At 37.1% G+C, this 14,374-nt stretch overlaps 2 protein-coding genes across 4 annotated transcripts; one reads left to right on the forward strand and one right to left on the reverse strand.

The window, feature by feature from the left end:
* Nucleotides 1-417: 417 nt before the first annotated feature.
* LOC104244632 (rab GTPase-activating protein 22-like) lies at nucleotides 418-7,242 on the forward strand. 3 transcript variants are annotated; one of them, XM_009800122.2, is made up of 6 exons: nucleotides 1,222-1,360; nucleotides 1,472-1,572; nucleotides 2,924-3,059; nucleotides 3,652-3,701; nucleotides 5,283-5,336; nucleotides 5,534-7,242. In XM_009800122.2, the coding sequence occupies exons 2-6, from the start codon at nucleotides 1,505-1,507 to the stop codon at nucleotides 6,753-6,755; spliced, it is 1,530 nt and encodes a 509-aa protein (XP_009798424.1). In that variant the 5' UTR covers nucleotides 1,222-1,360; nucleotides 1,472-1,504; the 3' UTR covers nucleotides 6,756-7,242. The 3 variants fall into 3 exon arrangements, with proteins under 3 accessions (XP_009798410.1, XP_009798405.1, XP_009798424.1); XM_009800108.2 differs by lacking the exon at nucleotides 1,472-1,572 and having other exon boundaries at nucleotides 418-1,360; XM_009800103.2 differs by lacking the exons at nucleotides 1,222-1,360; nucleotides 1,472-1,572 and adding an exon at nucleotides 422-1,026.
* A 1,963-nt stretch (nucleotides 7,243-9,205) lies between these two features.
* On the reverse strand, nucleotides 9,206-12,218 carry LOC104244626 (cytochrome b5-like). The gene is made up of 4 exons (XM_009800095.2): nucleotides 12,067-12,218; nucleotides 11,856-11,955; nucleotides 9,828-9,894; nucleotides 9,206-9,685 (listed from the first exon to the last, which is right to left on the reverse strand). The coding sequence occupies exons 2-4, from the start codon at nucleotides 11,940-11,942 to the stop codon at nucleotides 9,435-9,437; spliced, it is 405 nt and encodes a 134-aa protein (XP_009798397.1). The 5' UTR covers nucleotides 11,943-11,955; nucleotides 12,067-12,218; the 3' UTR covers nucleotides 9,206-9,434.
* Nucleotides 12,219-14,374: the final 2,156 nt, after the last annotated feature.

Genomic DNA, 14,374 nt, shown 5'->3' on the forward strand with positions numbered 1-14,374 from the left:
TTGAATATAGTGAATTGAATACAATGTAAAATAGCAAAGAATGAATATAGCCGAATTAAATATAGTGTATACAGCCGAATTGAATACAACGACATACAACCTATTTCTTGATTTTTTTTGTTGTTCAAATACAACCGAATTCATTATAATAAAATTGAATACAATGTGAAATATATAAGAACGGATACATCCAAATTGAATTCAATCTATACGATCAAATTAAATATAGCGACATACATCATGTGATAAATAATTAGTAGCTATAAAATATAATTATAAAAAATTATAAGTACGTCCTTTAATAAGCCTTTAAACTATAGTCATTTGTGAAAACTTCTCTATTTAATTTAATAATAAAGCGGTATATTTAATCCTTTACGCAATTAAAAGGCCCAAAAGAAATCCCCACGGTAACAAAAAAGCAAAAGGCTGGAAAGAAGGGGGCAGTCCTCTGCGCAGTGCTTTCTCTCTCTAGCCCCACTACAAAGAAAGAGAAATAAACAATCCCCACACATACAAAAACCCACTAGGATATTAGACTCCCTCTCTCTCTCTCACACACACACACACACACAGTGATATCAAAGAGAGCACACTTAAGAGAGACATGGAAAGAGACTGATGAGAATAGCTAAACCAAAGTGAGGAAAAAGAAAAAAAAGGGCAAATCCCAAACCCCAAAAAAAGAAAAAGCAGTTGAAGGAAAAGGGAAAGGAAAGGTTGAGTTGGTTATGGTGGAAAATCTAATCGGCACGGTACAGCAGCTCAGGGGTAGATTCGTGATTCCAGATTCATATCAATCTCCATGCTCGTTTTCTTGTTCTTCACCTCCGTGTCCGGGGCTCCTACTAATGCTGTTGAATCAATCGGCACCAAAATCAGTAAGCTCGGTGGAGTATTCATCGGCGGCGGAGGCAACGGTGGTGGTTTCTGGATGGACCGTCAACCTTCCAATGCCGGTATAGCTTTTGCAGTCACGGCCTTGGCCGGACTCGCCTTGGCCGCCGCCGTTTTCTACTCTACTAGGTAAAAACGCACAAATTTCAAAACATTTTGTAACCAAAAAAGAAAAAAAAGATAAAAAGGAAGAGTGTGTTTTACATATCCGGACTCAATTTGAAACCCTAGAAATCTGTAGAGTAGATCTTCTTCTCTCTCTTTTTTTTTTCACAGTTAAAACAGTGAGTCAGTTGTAGAAGTAGATGAGAGCTCTCAAACGAAGTCAGACTTCGTCGTCTTCAAATTCCTCTTCACCGTCTTCATCATCACCGTCATCGTCATCATCATCGTCGTGGATTCATTTGAGATCAGTCCTATTCGTTGTTGCATCCTCACCAGCTTCTTCTTCTTCCTCTAATCGGTGAGTCTCTCTCCTATCCTAAAACTGCTTCGATCTGCTTCTTCTCAGTTTCTATAACTGTTCCATTTGATCATTCATCTGCCATTTTATATAAGCATACCTGTTTTTCAGATCTCGATCTGTGGTCCTCTTCTTTTGGCTAGGATGTGCCCCAGTGCTAAAGTTGAATCCTTCAGATCATTGCTCAATCTCAGTCCTGCTATGTCTGGAGGGTCCTTAGATTATTCGTATTTTTATGATTGGATTTTTTATTGTCAATGAACTGGTGTTATTCCTTGAGCTATAAGCTTTGAACAAGTCATAGTAATATCTTTTATTTAAATTAGACAAGGTTGGAAACCGTCATTAATTGATATAATTTGTTTATTGGATGTATGCGGGCGATAGTTTCTCTATCTGTCTGCTTACGTGATTAAAAGTATGAAAGTTACAATTTTATTGACCTCTTGCTAATTTCTCCTCCTCTTTTCTCCTGGTGACACAAGTAGGGTTCCATGTTTGAAGTTTCAGAGTTTGTGTTTGTGAGGATAAATTAAGTGTACAAATGAAATGGAAACTGATATGATATGTAACTCTCTTCATCTTTCCCAGGATAGGGATGTTATATATTTATTTCGAGGTTCTGGGGTGTGGGTTGGGGCGACGTTGCACTAGTTGAAGGGGAATTTCTGATGTAGGTAAGGTAGTTTCTAGGTGTTGATGTGTTTTAAGTTTCTATGCCAGAGTCTCACTCTTTAAGTTACTGTCTGTGAAATTTGGATATTGTTTGGATAGGGTAGGCTCATTAATAATGGAATTTAATGTTTAGGAGTGTTTCTTTCACCATATGTTTTTGCTTATACTGAAAGGTTTCGAAGTTTTTCTTAGTTAAGTTGTGTTACTAAATGTTTACCATATTGTGCTGATTTAGCATGAAGATGCCACAACCCTGTAAGATTGAGAACCCCTTAAAGTAGCAAAAGAGTATAACTTCTCTTCAATTACAGTCTCACCCTTAGATTCCACATGGTTTCTTAGCGAAATGTTATTTGGAGGCAATTAGGAGTGCTTTGTGTTTGGATATTCTGATTTGAAGAGTGAATCATTAATAAGTCCCTATTCCTGCTGCTAAACCTCGCCTATCAAAGATAGTCTCATGGATAGATTATGTTATCTTTATTTAGCAGTAATAATATGTACTACTTTCTGGTTGAACACTAAATATCCTGCAACTCCTTCCTTCTTTCAAGTTGTTATAAGTTTATTACCTTCAGCACATTGTTTTGTGGTTGTGGACTTGTGCTGCCAGTTGTTTCTTTTCTTTTATCTTTCTCAGTTGCAGTTTTCCCTACGATTATTTTCTTATCGCTATAATGGTTAACCTTTGCAAAACCCTTGTTTTCTAGAGTGAGTTTTGAAGTGATATTGTGAAATTGCTAATCATGCTGAATATAAGTCTTGACAGATGGATCTATTTTGAGCTTCTGATGTTGTTACCCTGACACCTAACAAAAACAAAGATATAGTGTTACCTTGACGTGCGCTTCTTGTTTACCAAAATGCTTATTCATGCTTATATTTCAGAGGTCATCTCAAATCACCATGGTCTCGTAGAAAAAGAAAACGTGCTCTTGCACCCCAACAGTGGAGAGGCTTTTTCACACCAGAAGGAAAACTTCGTGACGGTGGAGTTAAATTTCTAAAGAAAGTCCGAAGCGGAGTGAGTTTCTGCCCACCTTGAATTCTTATGATTGCATCTTTCTTCTCTCAATGTACACAAAGATTATCAAGGCAACAAACATTAAATGGTTTGTTTGAGAAGTTAGGAGTAGAAGGGAAGGCCTAAAAGAGGAACTAATAGAGAATGATTGGATTTCCTTTGCTTGGTTAAGGGAGTTACATAAAATTGAGCTGATAAACCTTTCTTTCTTGTTTGGAATCCAAAAAGACCATGAGGAGAAGTTATAGATTCCCCAACTTTCTTTAATTTTTACTCTAAGACTTTTCTCCTCTCAAAAAGGGATTGAAAAGATTATCTCACTTCTTTTGGTGTATTGAGGCATAGTAGGAGATGGAGAAAGATCATTCTGTCTTGCTTGGTATCCAAAAAGAAAGTGTGAAAGAAAGTTGTGAATTACCCAACTTCCTTTCAAAATTTTCAGACTTCTCTCTTCCAACAGGAACATGATCTTTTATGTGCCTAAAAACTTTTCACGACTAAAGAAGGCAAGGAAAAGTTTTACCATCACCCTTTCCCTTCCTTGCTTTCCAAACAAGAGTATGTTGACTAATCTGTTGGCCCTTTCATGTAGGGTGTTGATCCAAGTATCAGGGCAGAGGTTTGGCCATTTCTACTTGGGGTGTAAGTATTTCTTTCTCATGTAATAATTACTTTGTCAAGTTTGATGATGCGCTTGTTTTTTTTTCTTTCCTATTTTCCTTTGTTTAGCCAATTGTAGTTGCTTTAATTTCCACGAGAGATGGCACTGGAGTTCTATTCTCTAGATCAATAATAATTTATCATCTGAATATTACTTCTTAGTGACTGATAAAATCATCTCTTTACACTTCCCCTGAATTATATATCTAATAACTACGCCCATATGCTTCATTCAGATGTAGTACCTGCTTCTAATGTGATGATGCTTGGGACCAGTACTCCCTCATACTTTCTCTATCTTTAAACACATCCTCTTGCTGGACCTCTAGTTATGCATGTTAGGTTCACTGCGTCTATTATGTTACGAATTTTTTCTGTAGAAGATTGTTTCAAAATTATTCTCTGTTCTAGCAGTACTTCATTTCTTGGTGACAATTTAGGTTTCTGGATCCTATTACCCTTGCCATGTAGAACTACGCTTAGAATGGACAAATCCCTTATAAATGTTTTATTGTTTTTTAACTGTTTGAAGTGACGGTGGGCAATGTTTCTAGAGGTTTTTAGTCCCATTTGGGAGCGCTATAGTTCCACATTAATATTTCCTGAATAGTACTCGCAGGAATAGTACTACTTAAAACTGTATATAATGTGGAGAAACTTTGTATCAAAACATCACACGTGTTTTTTTGTTGCACATTATTTTTCAAATTTAGTTTTTGATGACAAAGTAACCTGACGCGGGAACTTAGTAGTTTGATTCGACAGAGTGGGAAAGTGAATTGCAAAGACAATTAAAATTTTTGCCCAAATTCATTTTATTTAAAAAAAATAAATTAAATGTCATAGTTTATATTTGGGTTGATCTAAATCTTTGTCTATAATCCCCAGAAGGGATACTTTTTTCCTTACACTTTCCAAAGCTTTTTCTCTATTCTGTTATCAAAAAGGTCTTTTAAGAAGTCAACATTATATCTTCTTCTAAGCCCACTTTTATTTGAAATAACAATTTTACCATATCTCGGGTTCGGGCCTTAGGAATGGAGTCCTCATTGGTAGTGAAAACCCCCCCATAGTGAGGTTTCTACTTTGTGAATACCGATTAGTCAGGCCAGTTGGTTCGGAACAGCGGATGGTTAAACCAAAAATGAATTTTATCATTAACCAAAAAAAAGATAAAATTCAAATTCTTGAAAAAACCTATATCTATTGTCAGGTCTACTTCCATTAAAAATATACATTGTAAATTTCAACATTTACTTTAATAGTCGTGTCTTAAGTTTAAATCAGATGAGATACCTATATGGAGAAGAAATGAGTACCTTTTTATGATAAAGCACTTATATTGTCTAATGCATCCCTCACCCAAATCCTTAGAGCAGTTCCCAGGCTTTTGCATCAGTGTAATTACTTTGCTCTGTCAAGTTCGGTGACAATGCATACCTTGTGGCGTTTCTTTATTTGACAAAATGAGTTCCTGCAACTACAAATGCTTTTCCCCCCTTTTTTGCCCGACAGTGAATGTTTTGGTTGTAGTAGATTGACTTACTTTATGTCTCTCTGCAGCTATGAGTTGAACAGCTCCAAAGAAGAAAGAGACTGTATAAGAAATCAGAAAAGGTAATATAACCAGATTCATCCTCCCTAGCCGAAAAAAGGACTGAGATGCAAGAAAACCCTTTATTTTTATCTTGTAAAAATGTAGAGGGTTCTGTGTGTAATCAGTTGACGGGTCGTAGTTATCTGTGTGTTAATATTGTTCCAACTACCTTTTAACTGCATGATTCGTACTCCTTATAGTCGATCTGTGAGTGCAGGAGGGAATATGAGAGCCTTCGGAGAGATTGTCGCCGACTGCTGAAACGCAATGGAACTTTTAAAATGAAGGAAACCGGTGGAATGGGAAGCGATGGTGAAGGCAATATCACTGAAGGGACGGATTCGCCCGACTATGAAGATGTTGTTACTGCCCGGGAATCTCTCTCTAGCGAGGACAGGTGCACATACATCGAGGATTCTGACAACCCCGGTGGTACAGATGAATTTTCCAAACGAGTGATGGAGCCAAATGATGTCTCTGACTCTGAGTCATCAGACTCGGATTCCTCTGCAGATCCTGATATTAGTCAAACTGTCCCCTCCGCAGAAAGCATGGATGAGAATACTGCCGAAGTTGCTGAAGTGACTTCTAAGGAGGACTCTTCTCCTTCAAAGACAGAAGTTTCTTCAAGGCCCTGTAGTGCAGAAGATTTTGGTACATGGCAACGAATAATTCGGCTTGATGCAATTCGTGCTAATGCAGAGTGGATAACATATTCCCCATCTCAAGCTGTAGTATCAGAGAGCAGGGCACACCGTTTTGCAGAGGCTGTTGGGTTGAAGGACTATGAACACCTAGAGCCCCCTAGGATCCTGCATGCTGCTCGGTTAGTCTCCATTCTTGAAGCCTATGCTCTATATGATCCTGAAATTGGCTATTGTCAGGGGATGAGCGATTTGCTTTCACCGATCATTACTGTAATGACAGAGGACCATGAAGCTTTTTGGTGCTTTGTTGGTTTCATGAAGAAGGCTCGGCATAACTTCAGGCTTGATGAGGTTGGAATCAGGAGGCAGCTAAACATTATCTCTAAGATCATCAAGCACAAGGATTCGCATCTCTATCGACACCTGGAGAAGCTCCAAGCAGAGGATTGCTTTTTTGTGTACAGGATGGTGGTAGTGCTTTTCAGGAGGGAATTAACTTTTGAGCAAACACTTTGCATATGGGAAGTAATGTGGGCAGACCAAGCGGCTATTAGGGCCGGGATTGGGAAGTCTGCCTGGAGTAGGATTAGGCTGCGTGCCCCACCAACAGATGATCTTTTGCTTTATGCAATTGCAGCATCTGTATTGCAACGGAGGAAACAGATCATAGAGAAGTATAGTAGCATGGATGAAATTTTAAGGGAGTGTCAGAGCATGGCTGGTCAACTGGATGTATGGAAGCTTTTAGATGATGCGCATGACTTGGTGGTCACTCTCCATGAGAAGATATAGACACACTTTGTTATGGCGTTTTCCCGGATTTTACACTAATTTATTCTCTTTGCTTTCTCGGAAGTTATTACGTGGAATGATGCTATTGAAATCTGCAGGCATCTCTGGTACACATGAAGAACCGCTCTACCTGAAGACAGTTTATGGTCAAGTACTGTCGCTGCATTCTTTTGGCTAAAAAACAGGCAAATGTCAAAAGAATTTGCACTTAGGAAATAACTTATGCGACTATATCCTACATGCAGGCTGCAAATGGTTGAACTTAGTGTAGCTATTCGCTGGTAGCCTGTATTCCAGATTGTGTACCATGCTTGGTGTTAAAATTTTAATTTGGTTCTATTGTTAATGCGCCTAAGGTGGCCTTTAGTTGAAGTATTTGTATGAATCTCCTATTGCAACATCCCCAAGAAAATGGGGTTTGGTTGCAAGGAGTGTTCTCCCTGAACGAAGGGATGGAATTGTGAAAGAAAAGCATGGGTTGCAGCTGCATTGTGGTTGATTTGCTACTTTGACGAAAAATTGGCTTCTTAATCATCAAAGCAGCAGCTATATCTTAAAATATCTATACTTTGCTTAAATGAAGTTTTCCTATGATATACCAAACTTAATTGTGCAGCTGCAGAATATTTCAGCTCTGCTGAGCTATTGCTGCAGCTGGTCAAAAACATCACCGTGCTCATAAATCTGTGCAATATTGCATTTTCTTTCACTATCTCCAGAAGGATTACTTCAGATCAGGTGTCAATATTAAAGTATCCCTGTCAACTAATGACTTCCTTTTAAGTTTAATTTAATTAAATGAGCAGGTTTCATCTTTCTAACAGTTAAAAGAGTACCGGAAACCTCGAACACACTTGTAAGATGTTCATGACTTGAGAGACACAGAGCACTTGGCATCAAAGGTCAAAATCATGCTTGATTGGGATCCAAAGGAAAGCAAGGTCCAAATAACTCCTCCGTTAGATCTATTCTCTGAGGAGGAGGAAGATCACATGAAGATGCCCGTGGTGCAAGCTAGTAGTTAGGAAAACAATGAATATATTTTAGAGAGATTTCTACAGAAGTATAGTCCTCTATAACAAATTGTATCTACGTAGTCATGTTTTTAAGTTTACAGTCGCATAACTGATGGTTTTTTTGAAACAATGTACATGCACCTGTTATACAACATTATGCATTATAAATTATACACATTATTATAATTTTACAGAATGTTATATATAAAAATTGGGTTTGGTCTCTTACGAATTTTTACTCACGAAAAATATCACCTAATAGCTCAAATCTTCACCAAATAGCTTTAAATATTAACCACAAATTAAAAATGACATCCCCGACGAACCTCAATCATCAATTTGTCAAAATATCAACAAAGCACAAAACCCAATTATAAGTTTTCAAGCTTTTAAAACCCCCAACAATGGAGTTTTAATTTTTTATTTTAATTCACCCAACAATGTTAAAATGTATGATGATGAACATGAATATCAATCTCAAATAAGCTCTAACACATCTTTTAAATACCCGGTCAATAGGTGAAAAGAAGTTTCAAACTATATACAAAATAGACTAAACTAGGTTTTAAAAGAAAGAATATAGGGTAAAATTGGTACTTATACTTCCCCGTAATTGAAAAAGCTCTGAAACCTGGTTCAAGTTTTTGTCAGTATTGGATACTCTAAGATCATGTCCTACAACTCGTTATTTTATTTTGATAATTCTAATACACTAATGAAAAAAAAAACGTATGAGCAACGCATGAGTTCACTTAATTCTTTGACAAGTATCTAGTAATTTTATCCTTCAAGGCTTACACAGATAAGAATAAATTACCAAGTATATTTTATCGTGCTAAGATTTAAACATGAGATTTCATGATTCTCCTCACTCATTCACTACTATTTTTGTGATCATCGTAACACTTGAAATTGCAGTCAAAAGTCTATTCCGCTTAATGCATAAGGAGTTGGATATATAGCAAAGAGAACAAAGCAGCTGAAATTTTAGGAGAAAAAGAAAATCTGCATCTGTAAGCATAATCTCTATAGTTGGCAAAAAGCGGGCAGGCAAAACTTGCCATCTCCAAGGGCGCGAGCAAAAACATAATTTTTACCCCAAAATTCAGTAGGTTGGTTGCAACTAATTAACCAGTATAGAATAGAAGAAAAGGGCAGCGCCATAACCGGTATAGAATAGAAGAAAAGGGCAGCTCGATACACTAAGCGCCGCTATAACCGGTATAGAATAGAAGAAAAGGGCAGCCCGATGCACTAAGCGCCGCTATGCGCGGGATCCGATGAAGGGCCGGACCGTAAAACACAGTCTTACCCTGTATTTTTGCAAGAGGCTGTTTCCATAGCTCGAACCTGTGACCTCCTGGTCACGTGGCAACTTTACTAGTTACACCAAAGCTCCCCTTCCGGTATAGAATAGAAGAACACACAAAAATCTAAAAAAGGAAACGAGATACTCTCAAATATTAAAAAACACAAGCCAAAGTCAAAGCTAGTGTTTCCAAGAGGTACCAGACAAAGCAGTTGCAAAGGACAGTAGAAAATTGATCATCACATTCAGTTGTTGCAGCTCGATAATGAACTAAAACAAGATAAACCAAGTGTTCGTTCAACAACTACATAAATCAAGAATAAGCGGACTGATGCAAACTGGAATCCAAAAGAATTACTTCTCCTTGGTGTAGTGTCGTACTGCAAAGGCCAAGCCCAAGATCAAGAGGGGTACAAGGAACTGTAGAATTTTGATAATGAATTCTGGAGTCTTGTCTGGATTGTATGGGGCTTGTTGCGGTGGAACATAAGAACGTTTTAGTGGAACTGTTGACACATCGATATCCCCAATGTAATACTTATCCATCATCTCTCTAGCAGAATCACTGTGGCCAACATCTTCAAAGTCATTGGTTGCATCTTTCCCTGTTCAATAATAAACCAAAATTCAGTATTCATGTCACACGACACTCAGAGGCACACTCCGGATTTGAAGGTCCAAAATTCAGCATACGCCTCTGACAACACTTATGACCCAAATAAACTGAAGCGAGAAAAAAGGGATTACCAGTTGCTGAAAGCAAAACTTCATCACCACCAGGATGATCATCCATAAATGGAGTTACATCATACACCTGAGAACAATTTGATACGCAGACATAAATTGAAATTCATTTTAGGTAAGGAAAAACATAAAACTGTTGGACCCTTGAAGGAAGGGCATCAAGATGAGATATAAGTTGGTATACACTGAACGTAACAGATGAACCGAGCATGAGCAGCTAAAGGAAAATAGTTTATTGTGGAATCCTAAAGTAGTCCCCAGATTTGAGCAACTTATTGGATAGCTGTTGATGACTAGTCACTAACAATAATAACAGAAAGCTAAAGGTATTTCATTATCTCAGATATGTATTTGAACATTGTATTATAATAAATCGGATTGTTAGAATTTTACTTATTAAGGTTCTAACTCTGACTAAAGGAGAACTTTAGTTACTTCTTTTTTAGGAGCCAACATTGCCAACTTAGAAGTCAACAAGGGGCAAGGGAGATTCAGAGTAATACTTCTTCGCCTTCATTACCATATACACATTTCTGATTTACCCGAGATCTTTTGCCATAAGCGTATTTCTACAAAGTTTTACCTCTTTCAGAACACCGGAACCGAGACACACTAAAACAGAAGAGATGCATGACCAAAACAAGATTCATATGTTTAGATATTCCCTTCAAGCCATAGAATTAGAAAGACTTGACCTTGATATCCTTAATATGCAAAGCATTCAACACTTAATCGAGAACAAGTCAACCTGAGGAAAAAAGAAAGCAAACATCTACTGAAGAAACGGAATACTATTCACACCCCAAGGTCCAAGCCGACAATCTCTAACAGGAAACAGGTCTCCGAGCTCTAGGGGTTATATACATACATAAATACTTATATTTAAGATTGAAATTACGTTAGAAGTGGTATAAAATAGAAAAGGCAAAATTCTCCCATACTCATGTTTCAATTTTTCAGTAAAAAGCTTCTTTGGGGATACATGCTAGATCGCTATTGGTATTTGCTTCTAACATCCGTGCCACAGAATATTAGTTGATAAACTAAGCTGACTCTCAAAACTTGTTGATGCTAGTCTCTTCTTTAATGTAGCAAAACTAATGGGCAAAAACCAATTCACTGCTCAGCTCAGACCCAGAGAAAAAGGGGGGGGGGAATAAAAAATAAAAAATAAATCTATGTTCCACAGTGCTAGCTTTTTGCATCAAAACTATAAGACAAACAACTACCCTTGTTTCCCTGGATAAAAGACTGAAATCTCAAAGTTTAGTTCAGCATTAGCTGCCTAACACGACCTTCATTAACACGCGGAAAAGATTATTACTGTTTAAGGACCAGCAAACTCCTTCAGTAGGAAAAATTAAAAGTTTAAAAGTTGGACACTTCAACTGAACAGTGGCGGATTTAGGGGGGGGGGGGCGGAAGGGGTTCACCCGAACCCCCTTCGCCGAAAAATTACAATGTATATATAAGGCAAAATTTGTTTTTTACCTCTATATATTAAGTTTTGAACCCCCTTAACACAACTCAAAAGTGTAGTTTAGTGGTCAAGGGGGCTCAAAACCTTATCCCACTAGCTATAAAAATTTTTTTTGAACCCCTTAACACAACTCAAAAGTGTAGTTTAGTGGTTAAGGGGTTCAAAACCTTATCCCACTAGCTACAAATTTTTTTTTTGAACCCCTTCATGGGATACTGCCTCCGCCACTGCAACTGAACACCAATAGGCATAAAGGAGAATAATGTTAGGAAATAGATAGGTCATCGTCCTAATCTGAACTTAAAATGGTCAATTAGAAATATAAATACTGAAGTTGCAAAGAAACAATTCAATAAAAATCACTAATTAGATCGAAGCTATCACCAAAAATCCCAATATCTACGAATTCGATAATTCCAATGTCACGACACCTACTGCCACTCAGGTCTCTAACCAAAAACTTCTTTTAAAAAAAGGCAAACAGATTCAAAGACCAGATAACCAAAAATTCCATAACCGGTACAAAGAAGAGAAATGAGAAAAGATGAAACCTTTCCGCTGATAATAAGCCAGCAATCTTTGGTCTTGTTGTGTTTGGCAACCTCCTCAAATCCATGAACTTTCCCATCTGACGCCATCTTTTCCTGCTACCTGCATCCCCACCGCAAAGATCAGATACATTAATTAACAATAATAATCAAAATCCATGAAATTCTGCATAACAAAAAGTGGGAATCTCTATAAACTTTTACGTATACTCACGAGAGACAGAGTTTCTTCGGATTCTCTCTCTCTCTCCGTTCGTGCACCAAACACCTTTTGGAGTGTGCCGGCCAAATTACATATGGTCAATATTATAGAAATCCAGATACGGAATTAGCCTTGACATTTATCGAAATTACGCCCATGTTGTAATGGATTCCAGTCCTTTTTTCCTTTTATTTTTTTCTTTTTCTAATATCTAATAGGTAGGTTGTTGGAAGGAGTAGATACATAAATAGCCGTTTTTAGGGCCCAATAGCTGAAATTTACGATGTTATAAAAATTTAGTCGATTTTGACTCAATTTCAGGTGATATCTATATATATATATATATATATATTAATTTATATTATTATAAAAACACAAATAATTTAGGCTAAATATTGAACGGCTAAAATATTCTTGAAACATTGATCGACTTTTATAATCTTAATTATTTATATAATTTAAGAATATAATTGTAAATTATTACAATGATTTTTCTTTCCATACATTAATGCTACATAGTTGACTTTGGGACAAAATCCTGGATGCCTACTTATTGGCCAATTTGGTTTACGCCTGCTTTTGGTCGATGTGGTTTCTAGGTAGCTCAACTTTTTTTTGGTAGCCTATTCTTTTTTCGGCGTAATAACTTCCTGACCATTTAAATTTGTATCGGTATGCTACATAGTTGACTTTGGGACAAATTCTGGATGCCTACTTTTTAGCCAATTTGGTTTACGCCTACTTTTGGTCGATTTGGTTTCTAGGTAGCTCAACTTTTTTTGGTAGCCTTTTCTTTTCTGGCGTAATAGTTTTCTGGCCACTTAAACTTGTACCGGTTTGTAAAGCTGATATATGAACTTATATTTTTCCCATTTGAACACTTCAACTTGACAGAATGAATACTAATAAACACTTTCTGTCGAACGTGTTCGCCAATCGCTCTGACATGAATGTCATGTCACATGTTTGGTCTTTATTATATGACATGTGGATTTGTGGGTCCTATATTATTAAAAAAAGATTGATTTTTAAAATTTTAATTTCTTTTTCTTTTTCTTTTTTCTCCACCATACACAGCCAATAGTTCACCAACAACTCCAAACCTCAGCCATCCTTGTCGCTTCTCTCCGGTACTGAAAATGCGGGTGTCTGTACGCCGACCGATAATCACCTCTCTCTTCTCCTCCCTATCTCTCCGCCCTATCTCCAGCTCCTCCGTCGTCGATCACCTTGCAAAAACCCTAACATCCCAATCGCTGTCCTCCTCTGATGAACTTACAGACCCTACCCCTCGAACCCGAACCCAAACTACATTAGAAAAATAGTTCAAATCATGTATCAACAATCTCAGACCCGGGTTCACACCAGCTGACGTAAATGAAGCATTGAGAGCCCAATTCGACCCGGACCTCGCCCTCGATATCTTCTCGTATTGATCTAGGCAGTTGTTGGAAGTTTGAGACAAGCTGATTCTTCCGAAATTCACGAAAACAACATAAGATTATCTAGAAATTTCAATTTTCATTTTTTTTCCAGTAAATCAATGCATAACAATTTGGACTATTTTTAGATTTGTGCTTGCCATCCTTGTGCAGGAGCCATTTAGTGAATGGGGAAGAGAAAGGGGAAAAGAAACGGGGAAGGGGAGGGAAAGTAGAATAGAAAATGAAAAAAATTTACCGAACGGGGGAGTTCGCTTGGGAAGATGAGAGAGGTGAGAGGGCAGGGGAAAAGAGGAAGGGAGAGAGAAAGGTCCTTTTTTCTTTCTTATTTATATTTTATTTTATTTCTAATAAATTTTTAATAAAAATAAAACTATTCACGCGCCTTGGCAGTGTGATTTGCACACAATTTAGCCATGTTAGTTGTGCCACTTCCACATAAGCTTGGTCAATGGTCAAATGTGTTTATTAGTATTCATTCTATCAAGTTGAAGTGTTCAAATGGGAAAAATGTAAGTTCATGTATCGGCTTTACAAACCGATACAAGTTTAAGTGGTCAGGAAGCCATTACGCCTTCCTTTTTTTACAATAATATTTTTCTTTATTTAATCTTCTCCCATAGAATTCACCTTACTCACCGCCAATGTTTTTTTTAACCTTTTCTTTTTTTGACAACAATATTTTTTTATTTAATCTTCTTTCATAGAATTCAGCTTAATTGCACGAATCCATGTAGGAAAAGAATAAGCTAATTATTCCTATAAAAGATGACATTGTTCCACATTTTTCATTTTTCTCTAAAGACTTTGGTGTAGAACGAAGTAATTTTCTCCAAAGGTATTATTAGTTCTCTCTATTATTTTCGTTTTTTATAATT

The sequence above is a fragment of the Nicotiana sylvestris genome, chromosome 3 (assembly GCF_000393655.2).
Source record: "Nicotiana sylvestris chromosome 3, ASM39365v2, whole genome shotgun sequence".
Lineage (NCBI taxonomy): Eukaryota > Viridiplantae > Streptophyta > Magnoliopsida > Solanales > Solanaceae > Nicotiana > Nicotiana sylvestris.